At 37.2% G+C, this 26,211-nt stretch overlaps 4 protein-coding genes across 4 annotated transcripts; 1 reads left to right on the top strand and 3 right to left on the bottom strand.

The window, feature by feature from the left end:
• The first annotated feature begins 1,197 nt into the window (after positions 1 to 1,197).
• LOC121749541 (splicing factor 3B subunit 4-like) lies at positions 1,198 to 5,180 on the top strand. The gene is made up of 9 exons (XM_042144106.1): positions 1,198 to 1,403; positions 2,120 to 2,168; positions 2,282 to 2,370; positions 2,461 to 2,517; positions 2,657 to 2,719; positions 2,875 to 2,940; positions 3,739 to 3,825; positions 4,370 to 4,463; positions 4,569 to 5,180. The coding sequence occupies exons 1-9, from the start codon at positions 1,299 to 1,301 to the stop codon at positions 5,033 to 5,035; spliced, it is 1,077 nt and encodes a 358-aa protein (XP_042000040.1). The 5' UTR covers positions 1,198 to 1,298; the 3' UTR covers positions 5,036 to 5,180.
• Positions 5,181 to 9,418: 4,238 nt separating this feature from the next.
• LOC121747220 (transcription repressor OFP7-like) lies at positions 9,419 to 10,369 on the bottom strand. Its single transcript, XM_042141221.1, has one exon. The coding sequence runs from the start codon at positions 10,325 to 10,327 to the stop codon at positions 9,530 to 9,532; it is 798 nt and encodes a 265-aa protein (XP_041997155.1). The 5' UTR covers positions 10,328 to 10,369; the 3' UTR covers positions 9,419 to 9,529.
• Positions 10,370 to 17,987: 7,618 nt separating this feature from the next.
• On the bottom strand, positions 17,988 to 19,137 carry LOC121748172 (E3 ubiquitin-protein ligase RNF170-like). The gene is made up of 5 exons (XM_042142396.1): positions 18,975 to 19,137; positions 18,564 to 18,760; positions 18,287 to 18,385; positions 18,170 to 18,221; positions 17,988 to 18,100 (listed from the first exon to the last, which is right to left on the bottom strand). Exons 1-5 carry the CDS (start codon positions 19,132 to 19,134, stop codon positions 17,988 to 17,990), a joined length of 621 nt encoding a protein of 206 aa, XP_041998330.1. The 5' UTR covers positions 19,135 to 19,137.
• A 783-nt stretch (positions 19,138 to 19,920) lies between these two features.
• Positions 19,921 to 22,115, bottom strand: LOC121746957. Its single transcript, XM_042140925.1, has 3 exons — positions 21,692 to 22,115; positions 21,256 to 21,480; positions 19,921 to 20,162 (listed from the first exon to the last, which is right to left on the bottom strand). Exons 1-3 carry the CDS (start codon positions 21,962 to 21,964, stop codon positions 20,118 to 20,120), a joined length of 543 nt encoding a protein of 180 aa, XP_041996859.1. The 5' UTR covers positions 21,965 to 22,115; the 3' UTR covers positions 19,921 to 20,117.
• Positions 22,116 to 26,211: the final 4,096 nt, after the last annotated feature.

Below are 26,211 nucleotides of genomic sequence, written 5' to 3'. Positions count from 1 at the left end.
ATAGGAAAAACTAATGGGAAAATGATCGGCTTACATTGCGTTCAATGTCCAGACGCCGCGGATTCCCATCTTCGCCGGAAACTCTTCCACTTCTCTCTCTCTCCCTCTCTCTACATTTTAATTTCATAAAGTAACCGCTATCGATTCTAAGCCCAACTCCATAACCGAAGCCCCTACGTTTTTAGATTGGAAACAGTTTGATCAGTTTTTTTTTTCTATTTTATTATGGCGCCAATTTTAATAATAGTACGACTATGCGTTAAATAGAATACACTATAAAAATGATTTCTGGATATTGGTAGAGTTGTTACATTTGCTAGGTCTTAAATTCATTGTACTAATAATTGGAGGGCAGTCCAGTCTCCTATTGCAATACAAATATAGTGTAGTACATATAAAATAGAGATTTATTTTTATTAATTTTACCTTTTTTTATCCCCTTAATTTTCACCTATGCTCTGTTAGCTATTTCTAAATCATGGTAAAAAATTATTTATAAGATGACTATATAGGTTAGATTTTTTTTTATCAAGAAACTGGCTAGTGATTGAAACGATTCATAAACTTCATTAAAACACAGCATTCATATTGGGTCTTGTTAGGTTGAGATTTTTTAGCTTAATTGAGAGTTGACATGCATTTTCAGCCACTCATCCACACCATTTTCGAAATGTCAACTACAAATAGATTATGTCAACTCGGGGGTATTATCGTTAATAGCCCACACATCAAATGTCAACAACTTATAGTTGACATTATATGTGTATAGTTGAAATGAATTGTATATGTAGTTGACATTATATGTGTGTAGTTGACATGAATTGTACACATAGTTGACATTATATGTGTGTAGTTGACATGAATTGTATATGTAGTTGACAAAAAAATTTAAAAATTAAAAAAAATTTAAAAAATTAAAATAAAAAAATAATTATTGAATAAAATGTACCATGAAATTACCATTCTGCCATTTCATAATTAATTAATCTAAAAATATTTTTCATATGGCAAATTTTGGACCACTCATTTAATAAAGCATCTCAATTCTCAATTAGACTAAAAAAATATAATTGATCACAACCCTATTCATATTTGTGTAAAAAACATATTCATTGAATTTAAGGGTTTTTTTAATTTTCTAAACTACTATTACTAGAAAAATGAGATAATGATTTTTGAAAATAATAGGGCATCTCTAAGTAATGGGATTATAGGAGGAGGGCAAACCAAAGTCCTGAAATTTGGAGGTGCAACTCTAAACCCCTCGAAGCTTCGGTTGGCTCTAGTCACTAGTCTAGATGACGACCAGAATAGCGCCGGGCGTCGGCGCAAATCTCCTCGGCCAGCACTCCGCCGAGAGAAACCAAGACGCCACCGTCTACGTCGGCAATCTCGAATCCAAAGTGCTATTTTCTTGTTATCTCTTTTTTTTGCTGTCAATTTGTTCTAGGGTTTAAGTCTGGTGTTGGTTACTGTGCGGGCCAGCTCAAATTTATCATGGAATTTTATTTTACTCAAATCTCAATATTACTTTGCGAATTTTTGAAAAATTATTGGTTTCATTTTTGCTATGTTTATGCACCAATTCAGCTCCAAGCTGTGTTCAGGGTTCCATGGTTACCTGGGAACTCGAAGAAGTAAAAATAATGCTCCATTTGCTTAAACATCTATACAAGTAATGGACTTAATGAAGTTTGGTGTATTTAACTGATACTGTAATATTGGAGAAATGTTGCGGATGTCAGATTTTTCCTGAATATTTCTTGGTTACGGCCTTGAAGTTCTAATGATTTGAGTGGTTATGGTTCTCACTTACCTCCTAGATTTTGCATTTTAAGGTCGCTTGTTCAATGTTTAAAAATATTATCTTGTTGATTTGCGCTAATTTATTATCTGCTATTGGTTTTAAATTTATGTATTGCCTGTGTCTAAATTCACGATATGAGCTGATGATGTTCTTTTCTTATTTATTTATACCGAGAGCTTTATCATAAGCTGCTGGTTTTATAATGTGCACCATCCAACTCTTATCTACTAATGTTAACACCCTGCATACATATGATGTCTGTCGCCCTTGGTATCTGAAGACTTATGATTTATCTCTTATGCGGGCATGCAGGCAGGTGAAGAATTATTATGGGAGCTGTTTGTGCAAGCAGGTCCAGTTGGTACGTCAATGCTTTTTCTGAGGACCTTATTCTGTAAACCTAAATAATTTAGTGGATTTTTGTTGTTTTATTACAAACAATTGCCTTTATCTTTCTCTGTTTGCCTGTTCCAGTTAATGTATATGTGCCCAAGGACAGAGTTACAAATGCTCATCAAGGCTACGGGTTTGTGGAGTTTAGAAGCGAAGAAGATGCCGATTATGTAATCTTTTTTACTTCCAACATTATCAAAACCACAACTTTCATTTCCTTATCTCAATTCTGATTTCTTGATTACCAATTCTTTTTGCAGGCAATCAAGGTTCTTAATATGTTAAAATTGTTTGGAAAACCTATTCGAGTAAATAAGGTATGCTGTATGCATCTATGTTGTAGTTCAGTTGTGGCTGGCAATTGCATTTTCTCTACTGTTCTATTAAGTTATGACATATTATACTAGTATTATATCATACGAGTTTAATTGTATGATCCTATTATTATGACTATAGGCTTCACAAGATAAGAAAAGTGTTGATGTCGGAGCTAACCTTTTCATTGGAAATCTGGATCCTGTAAGTTATTTTTTGCTTCCTCCATCAAATGCTCTGTTTTGTTCTATCGAAGTCATTGTTATAACTGGTCTAATGTAGTAGACATTTATTTGTGGTGAATTTCTTAAATAACTGCTGAATTGTCTTATATGATGCTATTGTTTCTACTTTTGCAGGATGTTGATGAAAAGCTTCTTTATGACACTTTCAGTGCTTTTGGTGTTATTGTTGCAAATCCTAAGGTTTGGCCTCTGTCGTATCTTAGACTTATCCATTGTTTGTTGTTGTCTTTGTGTGATCATTCCTAACATGTGGAGTATGATAATGTAGGTTTGTGAAGTTTTGATAATCCAAGGGTGTTGTCCATGTATTAAATCTGTTTATATCTGAATCCATTTGGGCTTATAACTCTCTCATCCTGAGTGTGTGTGCGTTTGTGTGTTATATGTGTTGATACACTTCTCCATACTTTATATACATTCCCTTCTCCTTGGGGTGAGATGAGAGTGGAGTGGGGTGAATTTGGCCCATTTTCTACTTTGGGATTGGACATCCATTAGAATGGCCTATCATGACCTGGAGTGCATGCTTTTGTTTAGGAAATGGGGACAGTTACTTTTATCAGTGATTGAGAAATATTGTGCCTTAAACCATTCTAGATTTCTTGGTCCACTGCCTCTTTGTATATTTCTTTATTATTGAAGATTATTGGTAGATTAATAGTATTTTCAATCATTTTCTTTTTTGTATTACCATGTGTAGTGTAGTAAATTAGTAATTAATTTTTCTACTTCTTTGTTTGCTTGTATGAATACTGATGTTCATAATGCTCCTTCTGCCTCAAGTTGCATCTTTCACTGATTTTTAGTTCATCTGTAATTAGGATCATGTCTGTGTGATCACGCCCATTACCATTCATTAACCTTTTCTTGTTGCCATGTTTACTGCCTAAATGAGATAATCTTTTCGAAGTTTCACTTATGGGAGTGTAGTTTGGCTTTCATTTGCTGCTGGATTTTAAGTTTTGGTGCCATTTGCAGATAATGAGAGATCCGGAAACTGGAAATTCTCGCGGTTTTGGTTTTATTAGCTATGATTCTTTTGAGGCTTCTGATGCTTCTATTGAGGTACAATTTCTGTCTAATGCTATGCTTGTGCTGCCTGAGAACATTTTTTTGGCTCTTAGCCTCTTAACTTTTCCGAATGGACCAAACCCCTACCAAATGAAAATTATGGATACTCCTACTGAATGCAAGTCACTGAAGATATATCAATTAAATGTTGAGTTTTAGGAGCTGAAAATTCAACATGTTTTGCCACACTTATTTCCAAAATGAGACTTAAGGTTGGGTTGAACATCGTGTTTTGATATGTTAATCAATGGTTCAGAATGGTAAAACAAATATCATTTTTACAGCATCCTAAATGAATAGCCCAAATCTTAAGGGTCATCATCCTGCTTTGGTGTGTCTACCTACTCGTGTGGTGCCAGTGTATAATGTTAGTTAAACATTGAGCTCTCATCCTCAAGGTATTGGTTTTATGAAAATTATGGATTCTCTCCTGAATTAAGTTATTCTCCCTCCAATAAACTTATAAGCTTGAAACAAAATAATTTTTTCTTTCAAATGGCTCAAATATTTGAATATCCTAATATACTTCATTCCACAGACAATGAATGGTCAGTATCTCTGCAATCGTCAAATAACAGTGTCTTATGCATACAAGAAAGATACTAAAGGAGAGCGCCACGGTACCCCTGCAGGTGAGTGTTGCTTAAGACTTTGAAGTTCCTAGGTCTTGCCACTAAGGCTTAATAGTCTCAGTTTGTGTTCATTACTGAAGCAGTTTTCCTCCATTACAATTGCAGAAAGGGTTCTTGCAGCAAGTAATCCTACTACCCAAAGAAGTAGGCCCCACACCATGTTTGCGAGTGGACCTCCAACAATCCCTCAGCAAAATGGTGGTGTCAATGCCCCGGTTGCTCCAAGGCCCTTTACAAACGGCCCTGTTCCTCCACCACCAGTCCCAGCACTCGGTGCGCCACCTCCACAGAACATGTATCAACCTATGCAGATGCAAGTGCCATCTTGGCAGGGCCAGCCACCGCAACCTGGTCATGCTGGTATTCCTCCACCAATGCAGCAATTCAGAAGCATGCCACCTCCACCTCCACAAATGGCTCCAGCTCCTATGAGACCTCCACCGCCTCCATCTGGAATGGCTGCTCCACCTGGTTGGCGACCACCGCCACCTCCCCAGCATCTCATGGGTGGAACCCATCCCATGCAGCATATGATGCCCCCACCTCAACATATGAATATGGCGCCACAGTAAACTTGACACTCGTGAAGTTGTTATATGCCAACATTGGTACTGTTCTGACCTATTTCTTATTACGACATGTTCAAGTAGTTAGTTAGAAAATATATTCTTGTTCAACTTTTTGATTGATAATTATCTAGTCAGAAGTTCAGCATTATTAACGGAGGCACTTGGTTTACTACACCTTCGGGTTGGAAATAATATTGCCACATCTTCTTGGGGTTTCTTATTCGCCATCGTCCGGACATTCAATAGAAACGTGTTTCTCAGCTTAATTCTGTGGTCCTCTCTGATTACACTGGAAATGCCCAAGCCAAAATTGTTAGTAGTATTAAGTACTGAGAAAGAAATGGCAATTCCTAAATATTCTAGAATTTGTCAGACCAGAATAACTTAATTAATTACTCCTATGAGAGGAGGAGTAATAAGAGATATAGTATAAGCATAGTTGTAGGTTGATTATAAGAAATAAATGCTTTGCCTGTTCAAGTTTGGTGAGTTAGAAGCATGCATGCATATGCTGTCACCGTGATACTCCTGCTCCCTCAAGATCTACTTTTTCATCTCTCAACAGCAATGGTGTCATCGTCTTGTCTAACTTCTTACACAGTGCTATCGTATAAACTAAATTCCTTTCCCCAGCAATCAATAAAGCTTATCAACTCCCCAATTAGCAGTTATATATTTGTCCCCTCCACATCAACTACTATTCATCTAGTATTTCCAAGTACTACTCTTTTTGTTTCCTGTCTCAGTTTTTTTTCTTTTTTGTATGCTAAATTCTGCATTTTGTTTCTTTACACTTGTTTTTTTGTGGACTGTATCCTTTGATATGGATATATGTTTACTTGCACAACTATTCATCAACCACTGTGGTTTCAAGAAAGACATTATTTTAGGACTTTTGAAATACTTGTGTTATTACAATTTATCGTCTGTTCAATTGCTTCTCACCGAAATCACAGCTATTTCATCTATCTTTAATTCTTTAATCAGAGTAAGGTTCAGAAGAAGAATGATAAGTTTCTTGTATTATTATTTTTGTTAAAATCAAGTCTTTTCAAAGACGATCAAATGATAGTATATGAACCTAACTTCACCAAAATGATAGTTCAGCGAACCTAACCTATTTCTACATGAAGAAATATAAATGTAATTCCGATATTACTATATTAGTCTGCAAAATGAAACATGTGTACGATTTCATTTCTAGTTTTTGTAACTTCCTGGGTTTGGCGAAAATCTGAAAACAAACTTGATAATAAGCTATCACCAATTTTAAACCTTGAAAATTTTCAAACTGGACCAAGATGCATTTATCAAAATTAGAAATGAGACTTCAAGGGTGATATTTAGTACTCCCTCCGTCCGTCCCATTAGAAATGAAACATTTATTTTTTAGCACGAGATTGTATTTAGTGTTGTTTTATGAGTTAATGAGTAAAGAATCAAGTAAGAGACATAAAAAAAGTAGAAGATAGAGTTGTTTCTATTTTAGGAAACGTTTCATTTTTAATGGAACAACTCTAAAAGAAAAACATTTTATTTTTAATGGGGCAAATGAACTACTTCATTCCCAACTAAATTTCAATTAGGATCAAATCAAGTTTTCAAGTGTGTGGATGGCTAAACATCAGTCTAGTCCATAATAAATGACATAGTCCATTTCATTTTGATATGACTACCAAAATTAGTCTCTATATGCTAATAGAGAAAAAACACCTTACCCACTAAATTGGGGTTCACCATCCCATCTATAATTTGAGCAATTTAGGCTTGTAAGTGTAAATTGAGTGGGCTGTGCAGATAGTAATTAGTGGAAGTGCAATAGTTGCTGTCCATCTATATATATAGCTAGAGTAGTTACACAGGAATGAGTGAATAAATTAATGAAAAAGTAAAAAAGAAAGAAGGGAGCAGTCACAAATATTTGGCTGTATTATTAATTATTCTAGGTCATGGAGCAGTAGGTACACATATACATCAACTCCCATAATAACACAACACTTCATTTATTAGAAATCTGATGAAACTTTACAATATTTCCACAAAAGAAACAGTGCCCAGACGCTGGCAAAAGTAAGAAAATAGATTGAATACAATGAGAGAGAGAGAAGATAGATATAGGGATGAGATGGAGAGAGGGTAGAAAGGTAAAGAAGAATCTCTGATAGCGTGAAAATTTGAAGGAGTCTGCTAAATCTTTTCCATTTCTAGCAAACTGATTTTTCATCGCAAAATGCAATCACGATAACAAACAAAGTGAAAATCCAATCTAAAAAGAAGAGATGCATATATTTATGTCTATTAATTATACATAAGGACTCTGCATATTCCGCAGAGCTAATCAAATTTGAGAAACAGCCACACTCCATAAAATTATATTCTTTGGATAATAACCAAACCCTATATATGATTACACACAAATTTGATAAAATCAAATGCTATAATAAAACAAAATAGAAGGAGGAAGGGAAGGTATCATTTGTGAAGCCTCAACAATGACAAGAAGGTCAAGTAATTATGACAAAACAAATTGATCTCCATAAAATAAGAGTGATGGGTTTAGAATTGAAATGATGAGTGAAACATATAGGCAACAAAAAAGGATGATTGTAATAATGATTTGGGGAAGCGAATGATTTCCGTAACATGTGTGGCGGGTGATTTTCAATCAAAGGTGGAGAAAAAGTGTTTTTAAATTAAATCAATTATCTCTGGTTCCCCTGTCAAATCATGCTCTATCTAATACACACCTCTATGTGCTTATAGTCAAACCAAATAGAGACAGAGAAACATCAAACATGCATTCAAATATCATAAGAAATGTAGTAGTAGTAGTAGCAGCACTGTTGTGTGAAATTACAGTTATGTTACTGCCAAAAAAGTAAAAAAAAATTGTGAAATATTATAAATAGGCTGTAATTAGCATATAACAAAAATAGAGATATACTAGTATGTTGCTAAAATAAATTTAAAGATGTACTAGTAGCTCATTTGTGGAATGTACAGGTATGATTATATTTTTGACAAGCAATTAATTTTAGTTATTCTTTCATAAAAATACATCTATTTTTACAATAAATTATGTATAAATTAACTATCGGAAAATTTAATTTTATTAATATTAAAGTAATATACTTCATCCGTTCGCCGTTAATTATCACACTTATATTCGACACGAGTTTTAAGAAATGTAAAAAAAAAAGTGGATTGAAAAAGTTACTAATTTTTCTATCTTATTATTAGGGGTGGATTTCTTTTGGACATGAAAGTTAACAAAATCATATCTATTGAATTAAATGGAGAGTGTAAATATGGAGTATTATTTTTTTGCTAAAATAAAAATTGATTACTTATAGTTATAATGGCATAGTAAAAAAAAAGGAATATCAATGATTATTTGTATTGGGATGAATGGATTACTACTCCACAATTTATTGATAGATTTGTGATATGTTAATTAAGAAAAGTTTAGCTATGATAGATATGAAAGAAAGATATAAATCAGATGATTGCATACCTATTTTCTCGAATTCGAAATCATGGTAAAATTTAATAATGAGCTGGTGTGACATGCATAGTGTTGTAGGAGTACTACTGCATTCAAAATCAAGGCTTTTCAGTACATCTCCCCAAATCCATCAAAGTTGTGATTTCGATACAAATTAAAAATATAGGCACGTCTCTGTACGTAGAGTCATTTCACCTCTAATTGATTAGATCTAAATCAGATGCTTGCATACCTATTTTCTCGATTTTGCAAATTAATTATTTTACTGATGAAGAATCAAATTTTATACAATTATATTAATAATTTGATATATTAATTATATATTAAAATAATAAATATAAGTAAGTGGACAAGTTAAAAAGATTTATTAGCCTTTAATCTCATTTTTATTTTTATATTTGAATTTCCTTTCTATTGTTTTTAAAATTTGAATTAAAGTATGCACTAATTACATTTATGATTCCAAAAAAGTAAAAAAAAAATTATACACAAATCTTAAATATATGACCACAATATTATGCATTTTCCATGTACTATATATGCATTCATATATTTTAATTAAATGCATAAATAAACCTGTTTTTTTAAATTAAACTAATTTTTGGTTGTACAAAATTTGGCCACATAGATTTGTTGTTTAAATTATGCGATCACCATTTGATTATAATTAAATTAAAGAACAGTGTCAGTTTTGTCTGATTAGGTTAATTTGTATTCTTATTTGGGTAGTTCCAATTATTCATTGCGCTAATGTGTTTAAATGGAAAATTTGATGTTCAGCTTTGGGCGGCATGAGTAATTGAATATGTGAATAGAAAGGCATGCAATTTGTATGACAAATGAATTTATATGAAAACAAGAAAGATAGACGACAGAGAATCTAAATTAAACACCTTAAACATTCTGATTATTAGCACTATCTACATTAGCCGTAGACAATACATACGTAGAAAGCGAAAACCAAACTAAATCATAATAATAATAATAATAATCTAAAACGAGGCTACTCGCGACACTCTCCGGCACTGGGAATGCTCCAGCGGCGGCGCAAACATGGCGGTCCAAATCTGGGAGAAGGCCTCCACGATAATGCCGTGATAGTTGGTGGAATTGAGGGAGAGAAAGCACTGCAGCAGCTGCTCGAGATCCTTCTTGTCGAACATCTGCTTCTCCACGATCATATCCATCATCGACTTCTTGAAATCCTCCAGCGGATTTTCCGATCTCTTCACGATCGCGAAGCTCTCCTTCACCTTCCCCTCCACCGTGCACGGTATCAGCTTCTTGAACACCGACAGCCTCGCCGGCGTCGTCTCCATCACCGGCGCTCGCCTCGATCTCCTGCTCCTCCGGGGAGGGTTTCTAGGGTTTGAATTGGGGAAGGGCTGCGTTTCTCGGATCGGATGGAGCGAGGAGGAGGATCCCGGGGAGGAGGAGACTAGGGTTTCGGTTTCCTCGTCGGCGGCGGCGGCGGTGGCGGCACCTTCGCTGCTGAACCAGCCGCTGTCGGCGGAGGAGGTGCTGAGGCGGATCCTGGTGGGGAGGTTCCTTTTCTTCTTGGCGCGGCGGCGGGTCTTCTCCGGCGGGGGGGAGGTGGGGATCTTGGCGACGACGTGCCATTTGTCTTCCTTTTGCCACTTGAATTGGTTGGCGGTAGAGATGAGGGCGGGACGGGGATGGGAGAATGAAGGGACGGGGTCTTTTGGGAGATTAGAAGGGTCTTTGGAGCGGCAGGATTGGAGAGTGGTGGCGATGGCTCTGCAAATTCTGAGCTTGAAACGTTTAGCCATTGCTGTGTTAAGCTGCTGCTGTAAAATGCTGTGCAAAAGGGTTTATATATATATATATACTCCACTTACTACACAGCCACAAGATGAGAGACAGAAAGAGATGTCTTTATGAATGTCATTTTCCAACTATTTTCTTTTTCTTTTTCATTTTCGGTCGAATTGTTTTATGTCTTGACAATAATTAAATCGGTAAATCTTGGGATTAACCAACTTGGTAAATTAATTTGTACCTAGTTTTCCACCACATATTCTTCCCACAAGTTGTGTTATTTTTCCAGTTCGGAAAGTTTCCTTATAGTTGAGTTATTTTCATCCATAGTGTCCCTCCTTTTATGAAAGTTTGTCTCATTTTTTTATTTCCGTCCGTCCCACAAAATTTGTCTCATTTCACTTTTTACCATTTTTTGTGATGGACCTCATATTCCACTAACTCATTTATACTCACATTTTATTATAAAACTAATATATAAAAATAGGACTCACATTCCACTAACTTTTTAACTCACTTTTTATTACATTTCTTAAAACTCGTGCCCGATCAAAGTGAGACAAACTTTGGGGGACGGATGGAGTAACTTTTTTCTCTTTCTTGTTTACTCTCTCTACTTTATTCACTTTCTATTTTAGTCTTTCTACTTTTTTTCTCTCTTTTACTCTTTTATCTATTTATTTAACATACTCAACATTTTTTTCTTAAATTCAATGCGGAAAAGTTTCGCCTCAACTATAAATAAAGGAGGGAGTATAACATAGGCAGATATAAAGTGTGTAAAATGGAGTAATAAAGAGAGATAAAGGGTGGATAAAATAGGAAAAAGAAAAAAAAAAAGTGAATAATAAATTAAGAATTTTTTTTATATACGACTAGTTTGATGGATGAGCCGAAATAAATTTATGGGACAATTCTTTAAACACTGAGGAATACTAGTATTCATAATGATAGTAATCCACGAAGCGAAATGTTGTTCAAACCATTTTTTTAGAAAGCGAGACAATTTTATTGACTGAAGATGCATCCTTTTGAATAGTTGATATAGTAGTAGCATTTTTTTAATAATATTATGACTAATAACAACTGAACTACATGATGTTTAATTATAAGTTCTAGAGATGAATTTAAAATTGATGACCCGATTCACCTCGCAAATTCCTAAGATATTATCCTTCGATTATTATTTTGCAGAGAAATTATATGATACATATTTTATGTGAGCGTCATTTTCGTTTGATGCATATTTAGTGTTACTTATTTCATTTTATATATTTAGTTTGATTCTAATATATTAAAAAATGTTACTGAAATTTTTAATTTCACAAAATTCATAAAAATCAAAGTTCGATTTGTTTGTTTTTTCTATAATTTTAAATAAATTAATAAAATAACAAATCAAGCTTTGATTTTTTTATGAATTTTGTGAAATAAAAAATTTCAATAACATTTTTAACGTATTAAAATTAAACTAAATATTTAAATCAAAACGAACAACGTTAAACGAGCATCGAACGAGAATGGTGCTCACATAATATATATAGTAGTAGTATATCATTCCTCTTATTTTGCATGTAAAAAATTGTTACATATTTGAACCATAACAAGGCACAATATCTTCCATCAAAACCATTGAGCCACACACTGTAACACCAGTCTTACTTACATGCAATGGCAGTCTTATTTTTCATCTCTAAAAATCACACACATACCAATTTTACCATTTCGTGAAATGTTTATATATCTACTCTTGATAAAGAAAAGTGCTTAGTGAAGAAGGTTTTATTTTTGCAAGTTACACTATTCAATCATATTTCCAGCATCATGCTAAAATGTAGTATCCATTTTTCCATTCAACTTTTGCGTGCTAGGGAAAAATACACTTATTTTCAATCAAAATCAGACTGATAATACCAATTTCATGCATCAGTTATGGGATTAAAATTTATTATTTCTGTGAACTAATACACGTTTTAAGTTCAGGTGCGTAGAGAATCTGCCAGGTCAAGGGAATGGAAGGAAAAATCTACCAGGCAGAGGAAACTGAAGGAAAAGTGGAGTGAAGAAGCCAGTTGCAACCTGTCCCAGGAGATCGAGGAAGCAACTGCGAGAGGAAAAGTATCTTTTTGAAGGACTTTCTAGGAGGGCAAAATCGACAATTCAGAAGAGAAACTACCCTAGAAGTTCGAGCCTCAACTATAAATAGAGACAACATGAAGAGAGAGAGAGGGGACCGATCATCATTCACACTTTTCGCTCTTAGCTCATCACTTCACACACATTTCTCTGCGCACTTAAACACTTATGGGGTAAAATTCTGGGAGTTCGTGGTAGCCTTGCTTAGATTCTGTGGTGTAACACCGTCCTCGTGAAGGGCGAAGATACAATTTACAGTTTTCTGTTGTTTTCCGTCGTTTTAACTTCACCGGTTTAGAAGCTCGGCGTTTATTGTCTCAGTGTTGAACCTTAAATATCGTAGCTATGGAAGTTTATGTTTTCTGTTTCGCTGATTCTGATGTTCTGATCGTTGGTGTTTACTGATTTGGATGTTTTTCGCAATTATGTTTGATTTTGAGTGGAGATCGTTTTGATTGGAGTTTATTTGTTGTTGGATCGGTTGAATCGGAATTGAGGAGTATGGATTTGACGTATTGGAGTTTGTTTTTGGCTGGTCTGAGTTGAATTGTTGAACGGAGTTGTGGATTTGAGTCGTGATGTTTAAATTCTGCATGGTTATGGATGTTTACTGTTTTCTGCTTGTTTTGGTCGGCCTGGTAGTTTAGATCTAGTCATTTTGTGTTTGATCGTAACGTTTGAGGTCGGATTCATGATTGCTCTATTTTCATATGCTTGATGCTCTGTTTTCGTCTCTGTTATTTCGATTGTTGGAGAAGATGAAGGTAGAAGTTAGTTAGAAGTCGGATCTGTCATCTGTGTTGTTTACTTTCTGCAGCTTTTCCGTCGTACTAGTTAATTTGGGAAAATGGCCATCACTGCATGTTTATGTTATGTTTAACCGTTTTAGGAAACCCATTTACCTGGTCAAGTAGTTTAGTATTGAATTTCTTTAGTTAAATCTTCATTTCTGTTACCCATGCATGTGTACGTTCTCTTTCCGTTCCTTAGGTCTAGCAGATAGGATAGTCAGTTTAATTTCCCAAGTCTAGTAGTTAGTCAAGTCTTAACCCATGAGTTGCATGGCAGCAGCCGACCCCTTCCAAGTCCTCTGAACACTTGCTTACCTCGTCTGTCTCTTTGGGATCGATCCTTACTCCCTATACTAGACAATAGCAAATGAGTTAAGGTTTTGATAGGAATTGAGAGTATCCCAACGACACAGTCCGATAAGTTTAGGGAGTTCTTAGATCTAGCGATTGAGTGAATCCTCTTGACATGTTGATCTGCACTTCCCACACGCAGACACTTACCTCACATCTCATTCAATCTACCTATCACGTACTATTACTGAAAGTAAAATCTATTTACCATCTTCCACAATATTTCACGCAATGGCATAGAGTGTAAAAAATTTATGGATAATTACTCCTAGAGATTACTCTTTTCTATCGTACCTCCAAATATTTGTCACTTAATTCAATGTGGAGTACATCGTAACAATAATTAGTTACTCTCTCCGTTCATAATCTCTCCGTTCATAATAATTGTAGTCATTTAACCATTTTGATACCTTCTATAGTAGATGAGTCATTTATTTTAGTAAAAGTCAACATATTTTTTTCCACTTACTTTATTTTTTCTTACTTTATTCTTTCTTCATCTTTCTACCTTTTTCATTTCCTACTTTATTCTTCATTTACTTAACTCACTTAACACAATTTTTTAAAATTACGTACCAAAAAGAAACATCTCCATTACCGTGGAACGGAGGGAGTACTTGATTGAGAGCCTAAGAGCACCTGCATTGGTGCTCTTTGCATCGAGCAGGCGTCGTGCCGATGCGCGGCGAGCACCCTGCTCGCCGTTGCGCTCTTGCCGATGAGCATGGTGACGTGGTGGCGTATTATTGGCCAACGGTTTAGCCGTTGGCATTTTTCCTTTTTTTTACAATTTGAAATATATTAAAAAATCAGTTTTAAATAAAAAAATATTTTCCCACTTCCCAATAAAATATATCCGTTTTTTCTTCACTCTTAATTTATTTTTCATTATTTTTACCAAAAAATTCATATTTTCACTCCCCACCAACTCGTTGTCGGCCCTTTTGGGTCAAGCCAAGATGGCCGATACGTCTCGAATGACTCCCGGACAACTTGATTCACATCACGCAATGATACAAGCTCTCCGACAAACATTAGGGATACCGCCATCGGGGTAGTCAAATTTAAATTTCCACGGATGTATTTTTTAGGATTTAAATATGTAATTTTTAATTTGTAGGATTTTAATTATGTAATTTTTAATTTTTAGGATTTTAATTATGTAATTTTAAATTTTTAGTAATTTGTAATGGTATTTCAGGTATTTTTAATGCATTTTAATATTGTAGAAATGTTTTTATTTAAATTGAATAATAGATTGATGGGACCCCTCTTGCAGAAGAGTATGGATGTGGGTGTTGTGCTCTACTGGAATAATAGAGAGTAAAAAAAATGAATAAAAGTGGGTCCGGACCCACATTCATGCTATTTGGCAAGAGCATGGATGTGAATGCTCTCGGTCGCCTATCACACAAACAATAACTGCATCAATAAGCACACGATTGTTTTTCATATTAGGCAAACTGTTTACTACAGTCCGTTATAAAAAAAAGTGTCCAAATCTTAGTGTAACATTAGAATATTGTTGGAAATGAAATAAAAGTAGAGAGGGAACTTAAACCGCCATATAGTCTTGGAGCATTCACGATGGATGCCCTAGTGGGAGTCCTAGTGGTTGCCACATCAGCATGCCCATTCTTTCTGCAATGGTTTGGCCATAGTGGGTGCCCTATCAATTAAACTCAATTTACTTTTAATTTTTAATATTATTGTTTTTTATTTTTATTTTTAATTACTAAAATATCAAAATAGATTATATGAAACACCACAAATTTTAAAAAACAACTATATTACTTAATAAAAAACTACATAAAAAAAACTACATTACTAAACTAAATTACTAAATTAAAAAAAAACCTAAATTACTAAATGAAAAGCATACATTACTTAATTTTAAAAAAAGAATTTGTAAATTTTATATTTAATTTTAATCAAATAAAAAATAGCAAAATATAAATACACTATTATGGAACACAATAAATTTAAATAAAACACTTACATTAATCGAATAAAATAAGAAAAGTATAATAAAGGTCAAAATACATTTACCATTAGGCTAAACATAGATCATGTATTGAACTCAAACAAATTTTTACATAAAGCATCAAAAAACTCTCTTTTAAGTGTAAAACTAATTGTCCCACATCGAAATCACAAAGAAACTTGAAGTTGATAACCTATCTATAAAACTACCATTTATCCCACATCGAAGTCATAATGAAAGTTGGAGTTGAAAACCTATCTATAAAACGTTTACTCAAGCAATGCAAAACTTGCTCATTTAGTGTGAAGGATTATATTCTATAAAATATATTCTTTCACTAATTCACGGATCCATCTTTTAGTATGTATCATTGTGAAATTATACTTTTTTATTTAAATTAAAAAATGGTTTTTTAATTTAAAATTCAATTTTTTAGAATTAATAATCAATTTTTTAGAATTAAAAATCGGTTTTTATAATTAAAAATTGATTTTTTATAATTTTTTTATCTGAGATAGGGCTTGGCGTCGCGTTGCAATGGGCGCCCGATGGATCGGGCGCGAGATCGGGAAGACCGGTCTTTTGGTCGCACGGCTCGGGCGCCTGCAGTGGATGCCCGAGGACGCTGGGCGTGAGATCGGGCATTCACTGTGGATGCTCTTATGGGTCAACCATCTTATTATCAATTGTTTTTAAGATTTAAAATTTATGGATTTCTATGGTAACGGTTCGTCGATTGTGGACTAAAATTAGATTAAATGAAAAACTAGATTAATTAGTTTAAAATCCTTGATGAATGAAAAACTCATCAATATTAAGATCATATACATGCAAGGAATAAACGCGCATTTATGCTGCGGAAAGAGCTACTACCTCTTTGTCTGCAATATAATTCTAATTAAAACCAATTGGGAAAGATACTGGAATTCAACAGAAGGTATGAATTTTAACATAAAAAGTCAATAGTAATCAAGAAATTAAAGATGGATAAGGTTGGAATCCAAGGGAACAGAATCATCCTTGCCATGCAATTGTCTTTTCTTTTTGATCTCTTTCTATATACAGGAAGTCCAACCATTTACACATTTTTAGAGGCAACATTCAAATTTTCATTTACCTGTAATCAGGCTCCTCTTTGGTGTTTGAATTCTCACTATTCAACCATAATTAATGCCAAATGGGTTTATCTTGAGGGAATGGATCCCTCCACAGCAGGGGATCCATCCCCTTATCTTGAGGGTAAAAATGAGAAAAAAAGGCTGAGAGCATCCACAATATGGATGGACCTTCCGGCAGACAAGCTCACGGACATCCCAAAAACATCTCCTATCACGTCATAAGGACATCCCACTACACAATAGCGGACATCCCGACGGATAAGCACAATAATAAAGATATACAAATTAACAATTACGGAATTAAAATTTCGACATAAATATGGGGAAAATGCAACCATTTTATTAAAAAAAAGCATACATATTTAAATTAAAAAAATACATAGTTCACCAAAAAAAATCATCCCAAACTAAAAAAACAATTCAAACAAAGCACATGTTATGCCTTGAATCTGTATAGTTTGCCGCTAGCCGAACGGGGGTCTCGCTGATAATAAATGCGTTAGCCGGTCGCTCGTCTGTGGTGCAAATGAAACGAAGTGCAATGAACCATATATATAGAGTTTTGAAAAAAAAATCAAAAAATGCTGACGTCCGCCGAGACGTCCGTCAAGTCACCACAATAGCGGATGACCCGACGGACGTCCGCTCACACCCGCGGACAACCTCTCATCCTCCATTCTCGTCCGCCGCCGGCTCGTCCGTCGCAATAGTAGACGTTCCGGATGGACGACCAGGACATCCGCTATTGTGGATGCTCTGAGGGTAGTTTTGGTTTTGTTTTCTTAAAAAATTGAATGCTATGCCCTTTAATTTTAGGATTTCAGGTTTACTTAACTTCAAATGTATAGGTGATTAGGTTACTCCGTCTATAGAATATCTCATCTTTACAATTGTAATTTTGTAAAATGAAAATGAATTACTCCATCCATCCCACTTTAGAGTCACCGTCACTTGAAATATCGCTTGAAAAATTGGAAAAGTATATATGTTCAAAATTGAAACTGATGTGGCTAAAAAAACCATGATGTTCGAATATATCGGTGTTGTTTTAATTGAATGGCAATGTTTTGTCCAAAACAACATCATTGTATCACCACCTCATATTTAATTTTGTCCAAACTGTCATGGTTTTTCAGATTAATCGTTGTATATTCTTGAATTGGTTATCCAATAAGCAATGCAAAGAGATCAAGAAAACATAAAAATGCACAACATTTCCTTAAATTTTCGAAATAAAAAGTAAAAACAAAAATATTGCCGGATTACACAGAAAGCAATATCGACATATTTGTCAAAGCAATCGTCTGAAGACCACCATCCATCTCTGCCATATAACATCCCATAGAAGGAACACCACCAAGCCATAGATGCACAAATCGAACCATACCGCGATCCCAATCCCCCCTGTCGCGTTTCAAGAGTTAACAACACAAGATGATTAAGAAGCAGAGGTTTACTTCAAGAACTACTTACCATTTGGGAAGAATTGCAGCTCAAAAACTTCATATACGACGCCCAACAGCAGCTACGAACCAACATTCGATCAAAATTCATCATATGAATGAAATCACAATAAGTATATGAACTTACACCAATTTTATGCATTGAGTTACATAAGTATTCCAACATAGTAATGTTCAAATTTTCCCACAGGCCTCTCCTGATTAGCAGTGGCAGCCCTGCTGCTTTCTGCAACCAACATGAATGAATGCAAGGTTGTAGTTCCCTTTTAAGTTGTCATCTGCACTTAGAGTCAATCTATTGAACACAGAAATTTCGAGACGAAGCATGAAATCTGAAGCACCTAATATTCATTGAGGAATGCTTTTGTAATAGAGTATCAATAATTGACATAAATTGTGAGTACCATTAAGAGGCCAGAGAACCCCCCGAGGTTAGTATTATTGTATAGTTGGATGTCGCGGACAATTTTACCAACTTCTTCTCCTGGCTGAATCAGCATCGACGACTGCATAACCAGATTAAGTATCAAACATCCGCATATAGGGCATTTGCATTGTTTAGAATCTGGCCGGTATCTCCACAGCTCCAGAATACAGCCGGCTGTTAAACGACGTGTAAGTGAATAAGAGGGATGTAGAAAGGAAGATCACAATAACATGTTATTTCAACCAAAAGAACATTCACAAACAAGCTTGTATTGCATAAACATGCATGCAAACACATCAATCCCCTAAATTCTTTACATTCAATCAACAAAAATCATCCAGTTTGATGAATCAATGATAGAACATAAAATAAAGAAATAAGTACTTACAACAAAACCAGTGTCCACAGCTAGTCTTGGATGGCAAGTTGAAGTCATCGAAGCAAATGGCGCAGCAGTCATCTTCAGGGGGGAAATCCCTACTACAATATCCTCCCCCTACATTTTTGCCTTTTCCCCCATTTTCAGGCCCACCCATCTCCATTTTCATTGTTTTCCCTATTAACCAACTCCTTCATAAACATCTCCAAATTTGTTTTATATTATCTCTCAATCATTTCTTTGGCAGGATATCATAACATATCATTGCTCATGTTATTCATCATATATGCAGGGCCAAATATTGGTTGTTGCTCTTTGAGAAACGCCCAAATTTCTCTACCAGAGATATACTTCCATCATTTTACATATCCGCGACTTCATGTTTTTCAAATGTATATATATTTTCAACAGAAGATGGTGAAGAATTTCTAGATATTGTATGGATAATAGAAAGTTACTCGTTTTGACAACAGAAGCTAGTCCAATGAAAATAATAAGAAAATTATATAAATAGCCTAACTCGCCATGTGAAGTTCATATATTGAGATTAATATATTGCTTAATAAATGAAAATAAATTAATTTTACAGAAGAATCAAAATGATAGTAAGAAAAACTACTAATTTAGATTTAAAAAAACTAGTACTATCATTTTCAAACATGTACAAGTGTTATCAATAAAAGCTTATATACGCCACTCTTTTCACTTTTATTTGGTCTGTGTAGATCCCATATGAAATTGTTATAGCATCTGTGCCTTTTCTTGGTACATTACGCCATCACATATTTTTGCTATATGTCTCAAATAAGTAGCATGAGATTTTTTTTTCTCTTTTCTATTAATATGCTCTATAGGTTTATGTTTTTTCTTTTCTTTTTTCCTCAATAAAACTTAGTACAAATTCCCTCTTTAAGATATGTTCAACTTTTCACATGAATTAAAGAATGAAGAGATCTTTCCTCAAATCATACAGAAACATAAAATGTAGAAATAAATAAGAAAGAGCAAAACTAGAATGTAATCTGTATTTCCTAAACAAGGAAGTAGTATCCACACAGCACACATTCCCGAAGCAAGTTACAGTCATTGATTCCATTCCTCAGTGATTTTCAAGTCTAATTTAGCTGCTGCTGCTGCTGCTGCTGGGTTTCCCTACACTTGCTTTTCTTTATCCTTTATATTCAAATTCCGTAACCCCTGAAAGTAAATATGAAATAAAACCACATCAACAAACTTGTTTGAAACTTTAAACCAAATTCACACATTGTAAAATATATCCATCAATCATCATCAAGAAATTTGTTTGGGAAGAGTATTGAAAACATTTACAACTCTTATCCCCCTTACATACAAAACTGTGCTGCTAATGGAAATAATAATCGGTAGCAATCCAGAAACAGGGTACAGAGTATTGATCCACAATTCAGAATGACTCTCCAAAAGGCTTTAACAGAGTCTAAGTAGTGGAGATTTTTGGGTTGGGAGATTCATCAATTTATCAGAAAAGTTCAAAAGTAGTGAAAATAACATAAGCATTGTGACCAAATATCTCAATTGTTCCCCAGAGTGAAAAGGGAAATACTGAATTTACACTCAATGAAAAGTAGAACAGCTGATCAACAGATCAGGTATGCCATATAGAGCATGCAAATTTATATGTTAGTTGCTTTCCTAGTAAGTGAATGAAGCATTCATTTCATCATAACCCAGAACTGCTTTTTAGAAAGTTAGCTTCAGAACTCTGGTAAGGAAGCTTAATCTAAGTAGCCAAGGCTGTGAGTTATTCCAGTATATAAGAATCTGAAGCCATGTATGACAAATTGCCAACTTAGGACAGTAAATATGCCCGCAATATAAAAGGGTATCCCTAACCATTCAGGTAAAGTTCATTGATTCATTATCATTGTAGGCAGAACCCAACTAAACCAAACTAAACTTAACCAAGGGTATCCCTAACTATGTAACAAAACATGTAGTTAAGTGTAGATAAATATAGCTAAAAATATTCACCAATTCAAGATACCAACAATAAAAAATGCTAGTTCTAAGAAAAGGCCAAAACAATAATAGCAAATAGTACATTCTAACTAATCAACAATTTACTGCTAAAAAAGCCTGGAGTTTAGATGACTACCACATGCAATTTTCTTTAGTAAGTAAAGTCAATAATAAACCAAGGTGGTCCTGGGTATGCCAGTATAAATAGAGTTCAAAAACACCAAAAGATTACATCCAACAAAAGCAAATAACCAATGTTTGATGATAAAATACTTTACAGCAATGAACTGACCAATGATAACGAAGAATATCGTGGAGGCGGGGTGAGATCCAAGTAGTGAGCCGACATCCTAGCGATCTCCGAAATAGCATCCTCCCTAACTTCAGGTACCTCGCTAGTCAAATCCTCGTAGGCAGCCACAAAGGCTTCCTGCCAAAAACCTGCCAATTTCATCCTCTGGCTGTTGGTGTACACATCCCACATGTGCCTCACCATTTTCTCCCTCTCCTCCATATCCTAACCAAAACATTTCACAACGCCGTTCAATTAGATACGAAGCAACTAATTCTGTACAATCCTACTCTCCAACTAACATGATAAATCATTACAATGTACTAATTGCCCACAACCCTAATTTCAAACTAAGTGGACAGATTGCTACTCACTCGATTCTATTTAACTAATAGATTTGATTAATGTTTGATTGCATAAGGGAAAGAGAAGTTACGAGAACGTCAAGATCATCGGCGGAGGGGGAGTGGTAGTCTTGTGTGAAGCTGTCATCGAGATCTCCGGCGGACCAGCGGAGGTAGACGGTGCCGGTGAGCATGGACCAGAATGCGAGCATCAAAATTACGGCGAAGGCCCAAAACTTGTAGCGGCCGCGGCCGAAGATGGAGGAGGAATCTGAGGAAGATTCCTTCCTAGACGAAGACGACGATACATAAGATACTGATGAAGAAGTGGGGGTGGATACGGGGAGGACGTCATCGTCTCTCATAATTAATTAAATTGAATACACAAAAATATTGAAAGATTTCAGATCAAACATCGATCTCAATCATGTAGAGATAGGGTGAGGGTCTGTTGTTTTCAAAGGGGAAAACGGCTCAGCCGGCGGGGTCAACTATTCGATTTTCCGTTTTCCTTTTTTATTTTTTATTAAGTAAAGTAGTAGAATTAATATTAGATCGATGGGCCGTTTTGTGGGCTTCTGAGGCTAAACTTTCGGCCCTGTACCCTAATCAAGATTAGGTTCTAAACCCGCCCAAACCGTATCTACGATTTTATAATTTTAGCTAGTAAACTGTATTATTGGATTCAAAAACAAATCAATTCAACGGGGGATGGACCTTCTATTCTCTCTGGGATTTCTTGTGGATCTGCTCTTTTGCAGCTGAGAAGGTGCGATGGTGTTTCTCTGTGATGGATCCGCGAATTTCTGATGTTTGTAAATGCTGGTAGAGAATAAAGACTACGACACAATGAATTTACGTGGTTCGATTTACTGAAGTAAATCTACGTCCACGGGAAGAAGGGAGGGCAAGATTGTATTGCTTGATCTGGGATTACAGCTTACAACACAGACTTGCTATATGCTATTTTATCTCTAGAGAGCTTAACCTTTTTCTATCTGATCTAAGTTCTATTTATACATTGAACTAAGATCGTGGTTTGCAGCCCCACTAACAAGATCGTGGGTGAGCAATAACTGCTCAATAACTGCTTCGTACCACTAAATAGATCGTGGGTATAGCAGAGGTCGTGGAGGCCTTTCATGAGTCCACTAACTCCTAGTTCGGTCGAAGGCTGAGACCGAACTGCTGGACTTTACCGATCAGCTCTTGCCGATCTGAGAGGAGAGCTTGACTGGTCGGCTTTTACCGAGCTGTAAGCTGAGTCCGAACTCTTTGGTCGTGCCGAACTCTTTGGTGCCGAACAGATACTCTTTCTTGGGCTCTGGGCTGATGGGCCGTCACTGTTATTGGGCTTGCCATTAGGGTTTAGTTCGTACCCCATCACTACCCCCCCCGAAAAGCGAAGTGAATCACTTCGGCGAGGTGAGTCACTTCGGCATTCTGGATAACGGTAAGGGGGAGGCTGACGTCAGGGGACGTGCCTTGCATTAAATGCGACAGTAAAATCAGGCCGTTGAATCCTGAAAAGGTGGGATTCGAAACGGTGCGACGATCTTGAAATCTTCGCCGAATCTGATAAATACCTCCTTTCTTCATCATTGAAGCACTTTTGCTGTTGCGTCTTCTATACTCTCTCTTTCTCGAGAAATTTTCTTCCGCTTTCAAGAGCTTCCTCAGACTTTCTTCACCTTCAAAAAGTAAGAAAAATGGCTTCTATTTCTTCTTCGGAGTCGGGTAGCAGTAGGAGAGGTGGTAAGGGGTCTTCTGGCCGGAAAGAGTCCGGGGAGAAGACCGTAGAGTATTTCCATAGTATTTTGAGTAAGGATACTGTGGTATCCCTACCCGAAAAATACTTTTTTCCTGGGGGGAGGGCGGTGGTACCTGACGGTGATCATAGGGCTGACTCCCCGCCGGAGGGTTACGCCACCGTGTACGAGGCCTGCTTAGAATGCGGGCTTCGTTTCCCCCTCCCTTCTGCCTTTATAGATTTACTAGATTTTTTTCAGCTTCCTTTAGGCCAGGTGACTCCGAACTCTTGGAGGCACTTGTCGGCCTTCGCTGCCGAACTCCGTAGGTTAGGAAGGGATTTGTCTTTGAAGGCGATCCTTAAATTCTTTCAATTTAAGAGGAAGGGGTCTTGGTTTTACTTGATCCCTGTACAGCCCTTTAGGGCCTTTTGTAAAACGAAGTGGCCGAAGTGGCAAAACCGCTTCTTCTATTATGATAGGACCGCGGCTCCTAGTTTTCCTTGGAGAGGGCCGAAGTCTGTTATCCGTCATCCTCGGCCTGAACCGTTGGACGAGCTCGATGGCGAGCTCAACAAGATTCCCATAGTTAGGAAACAATACACGGAGTCTGAGCTCGTCAAGGGCGACGTCGTGTTCGACATCTCGTCTTCGGACGAAGAGGCCGAGGGTGAGGATTTCTCTTTATCTTTATGCTCTACTGCTTTAACGAAGAAAATCTGACTTTGCTTTCTTGCTGTTTGGCAGTGTACATGCTGAATAAGGCTATCCGAAAGTCCTCCGAGCTTGTGGAGCCGGAGAGGCAGAGAGCCCCTCGCTCGGCATCTGAAGCCGAGGAGAATCCGAAGAGGCAAAAAACCTCTTCTTCGGATCCGAAAGTGCCGGAGTCGTGTTCGGCTAAAGGGAAGGGGAAATTTCATGAGTCCCCAAGAGTGCCGGGGAAAGACCTGGTCATCTCCGAGGTGGTTGCAGACATCCCGGAACACGTCCCTGAGCCTTTTCAATGGCCGATAAATTTTGTGGAGGTAAGCTTTCTGACTTGGCTTCTTTTCCACATTTTTTGATGGCCATTCTGTTGAGTTTTTTCCTTGTTCATCTTCAGAGAGCCAAGCTCGTCTCCGTGGAGCTCTCCAAAGCATCCCACGACTACGAGGAGATGCAGAAGAAGTTGCATCTTGCTCGAAGTCTGGCCGAACAGGCTGAGGCCAAATTTGAGAGGGCCCGAGCTGCTAGGATCTCGGCTCAGGATGAAGCCCGGTCAGCCAAAAACCAGCTCATCATCCTGCAAGAGCAGACGAAGCACCGGGAGGCTCAGAAGGAGGCTGCCGCCGTGGCTGCCCAGGGGGAGGCTCTCCGTGTTTACACGGAGAAACTCTTTTTGAGCAGCCAGTTCTCGGCCTTTGTCGGTAGTCTGGTAAGGCTAATTACCGATAAGGGGGAGCAGGGGGCCGACGTCGTGCTGCCTCTGTACAGCCGTGAGATAGCAGCTCGGCTTCAGAATCTGCCGCTCCTTGAGGAGCTCGCTTCATCCTCGGTCCTGCTTTCTGCAGACCGAGTCCGGAGTTGTCGAGCTGATCGGGACGAGAACCTGGAGGCTATCTTTGCCTCCGTGGGACCCGTTTCACCCGCTTCGACTTACAACGGAGAGGGTGAGGCCGAGTCGCTGGAGCTGGAGGCCGAAGTCGAGCGGGCCGGGCATCCGGAGAAGGAAGCCGATCAGGAGGCGGAGGCGAGGCCGGCAGGATGCGAGGCCGAGGCTGAGGTAGCTCAGGAGAAAGAAGCTGAACCAGACCAAGGAGCCGGAGACGAAGCTGGCGGAGTATGATTTCGTCTCCCTTCTCTTAGTCTAGTTTCTTCCTTGTAAAATGGCCTTGAAGCCCTCCTAGTGTAAAAATTTTCCTTGTGAATGAAAAATACTCTACACTTGTCTTCGTATAGCTTTTCGTACTCGCCTTTATTCCTGTTGTATTTTACTATCTGCTCGGTACAGCTGCCGAACTAATATAGCTGCTTTGTACTCAAGGAGATGGAGATACTTCACTGGAAACGGCTGTACTCTTCGGCTTTAGACGAAGCTGAGAAAAGAGCTATAGCCGATCAGACGAAGAATGACGAGCTTCTGGCTCGTTTAGTGAAGCTGGAGGCCGATAATAAGGACTTAGAGTCCGATAAGAAGGATCTGGAGGCCGAGCTGAATACGACCATTGCTGAGAGGACTGCGTACGAGGATTACATCCGTGTGCGCGGGGGAGTGACCATATCAGATGTTCAGAGTCGAGTTGACGAACTGTGGGAGGAATATCATGTACTCCGGAGGAACAATGCGCTGGAGAGCTCGGCTTGCCAACAAGTTGTGAAATCATTGCGGCGCTGGGCTTCTCGGTACAACATTGTTCTTTCTCGGCGCCCCTCCATAGAAAGATTCCTTCGGCATATCGTGCCAACAGATGCTCGCACTCCAGATCAAACCTCTGGTTCCCTTGTTCAAAATCCTACTCCCAGTCAACAACGAACTCCGGAACAGCCGGAAACGTCAAGACGAGAACGGGCTCAGGAGCAACCGGAATCGTCAAGACAGGGACGGACTGAAATTCGCCGAGGAGTTGTGACTATGAGCGAGCAAGATCAGCAGATGCTTACTGCAGAGACTCTTCATCGCCGAGGTGTTAGGACTTCTCGGGCTCGGGGAAGAGGCGTTGGGTCGAGGATAGCATCTCGTCGACCTGCTTATTCTTCATCTGCTCGGAACAACCGAACTCGGCTTCCAGAGGATTTTGCAGATAGGTGGCTTAACTTCAGCAACCCTGGACAGTAGAATAGTCCTTTGTAATAGCGTAACGCCATTTTGTAGGGTAGCGGAGTTG

This window comes from Salvia splendens, chromosome 9 (assembly GCF_004379255.2).
Source record: "Salvia splendens isolate huo1 chromosome 9, SspV2, whole genome shotgun sequence".
Classification (NCBI taxonomy): Eukaryota; Viridiplantae; Streptophyta; class Magnoliopsida; order Lamiales; family Lamiaceae; genus Salvia; species Salvia splendens.
This window is presented reverse-complemented; position numbering and strand designations above follow the sequence as displayed.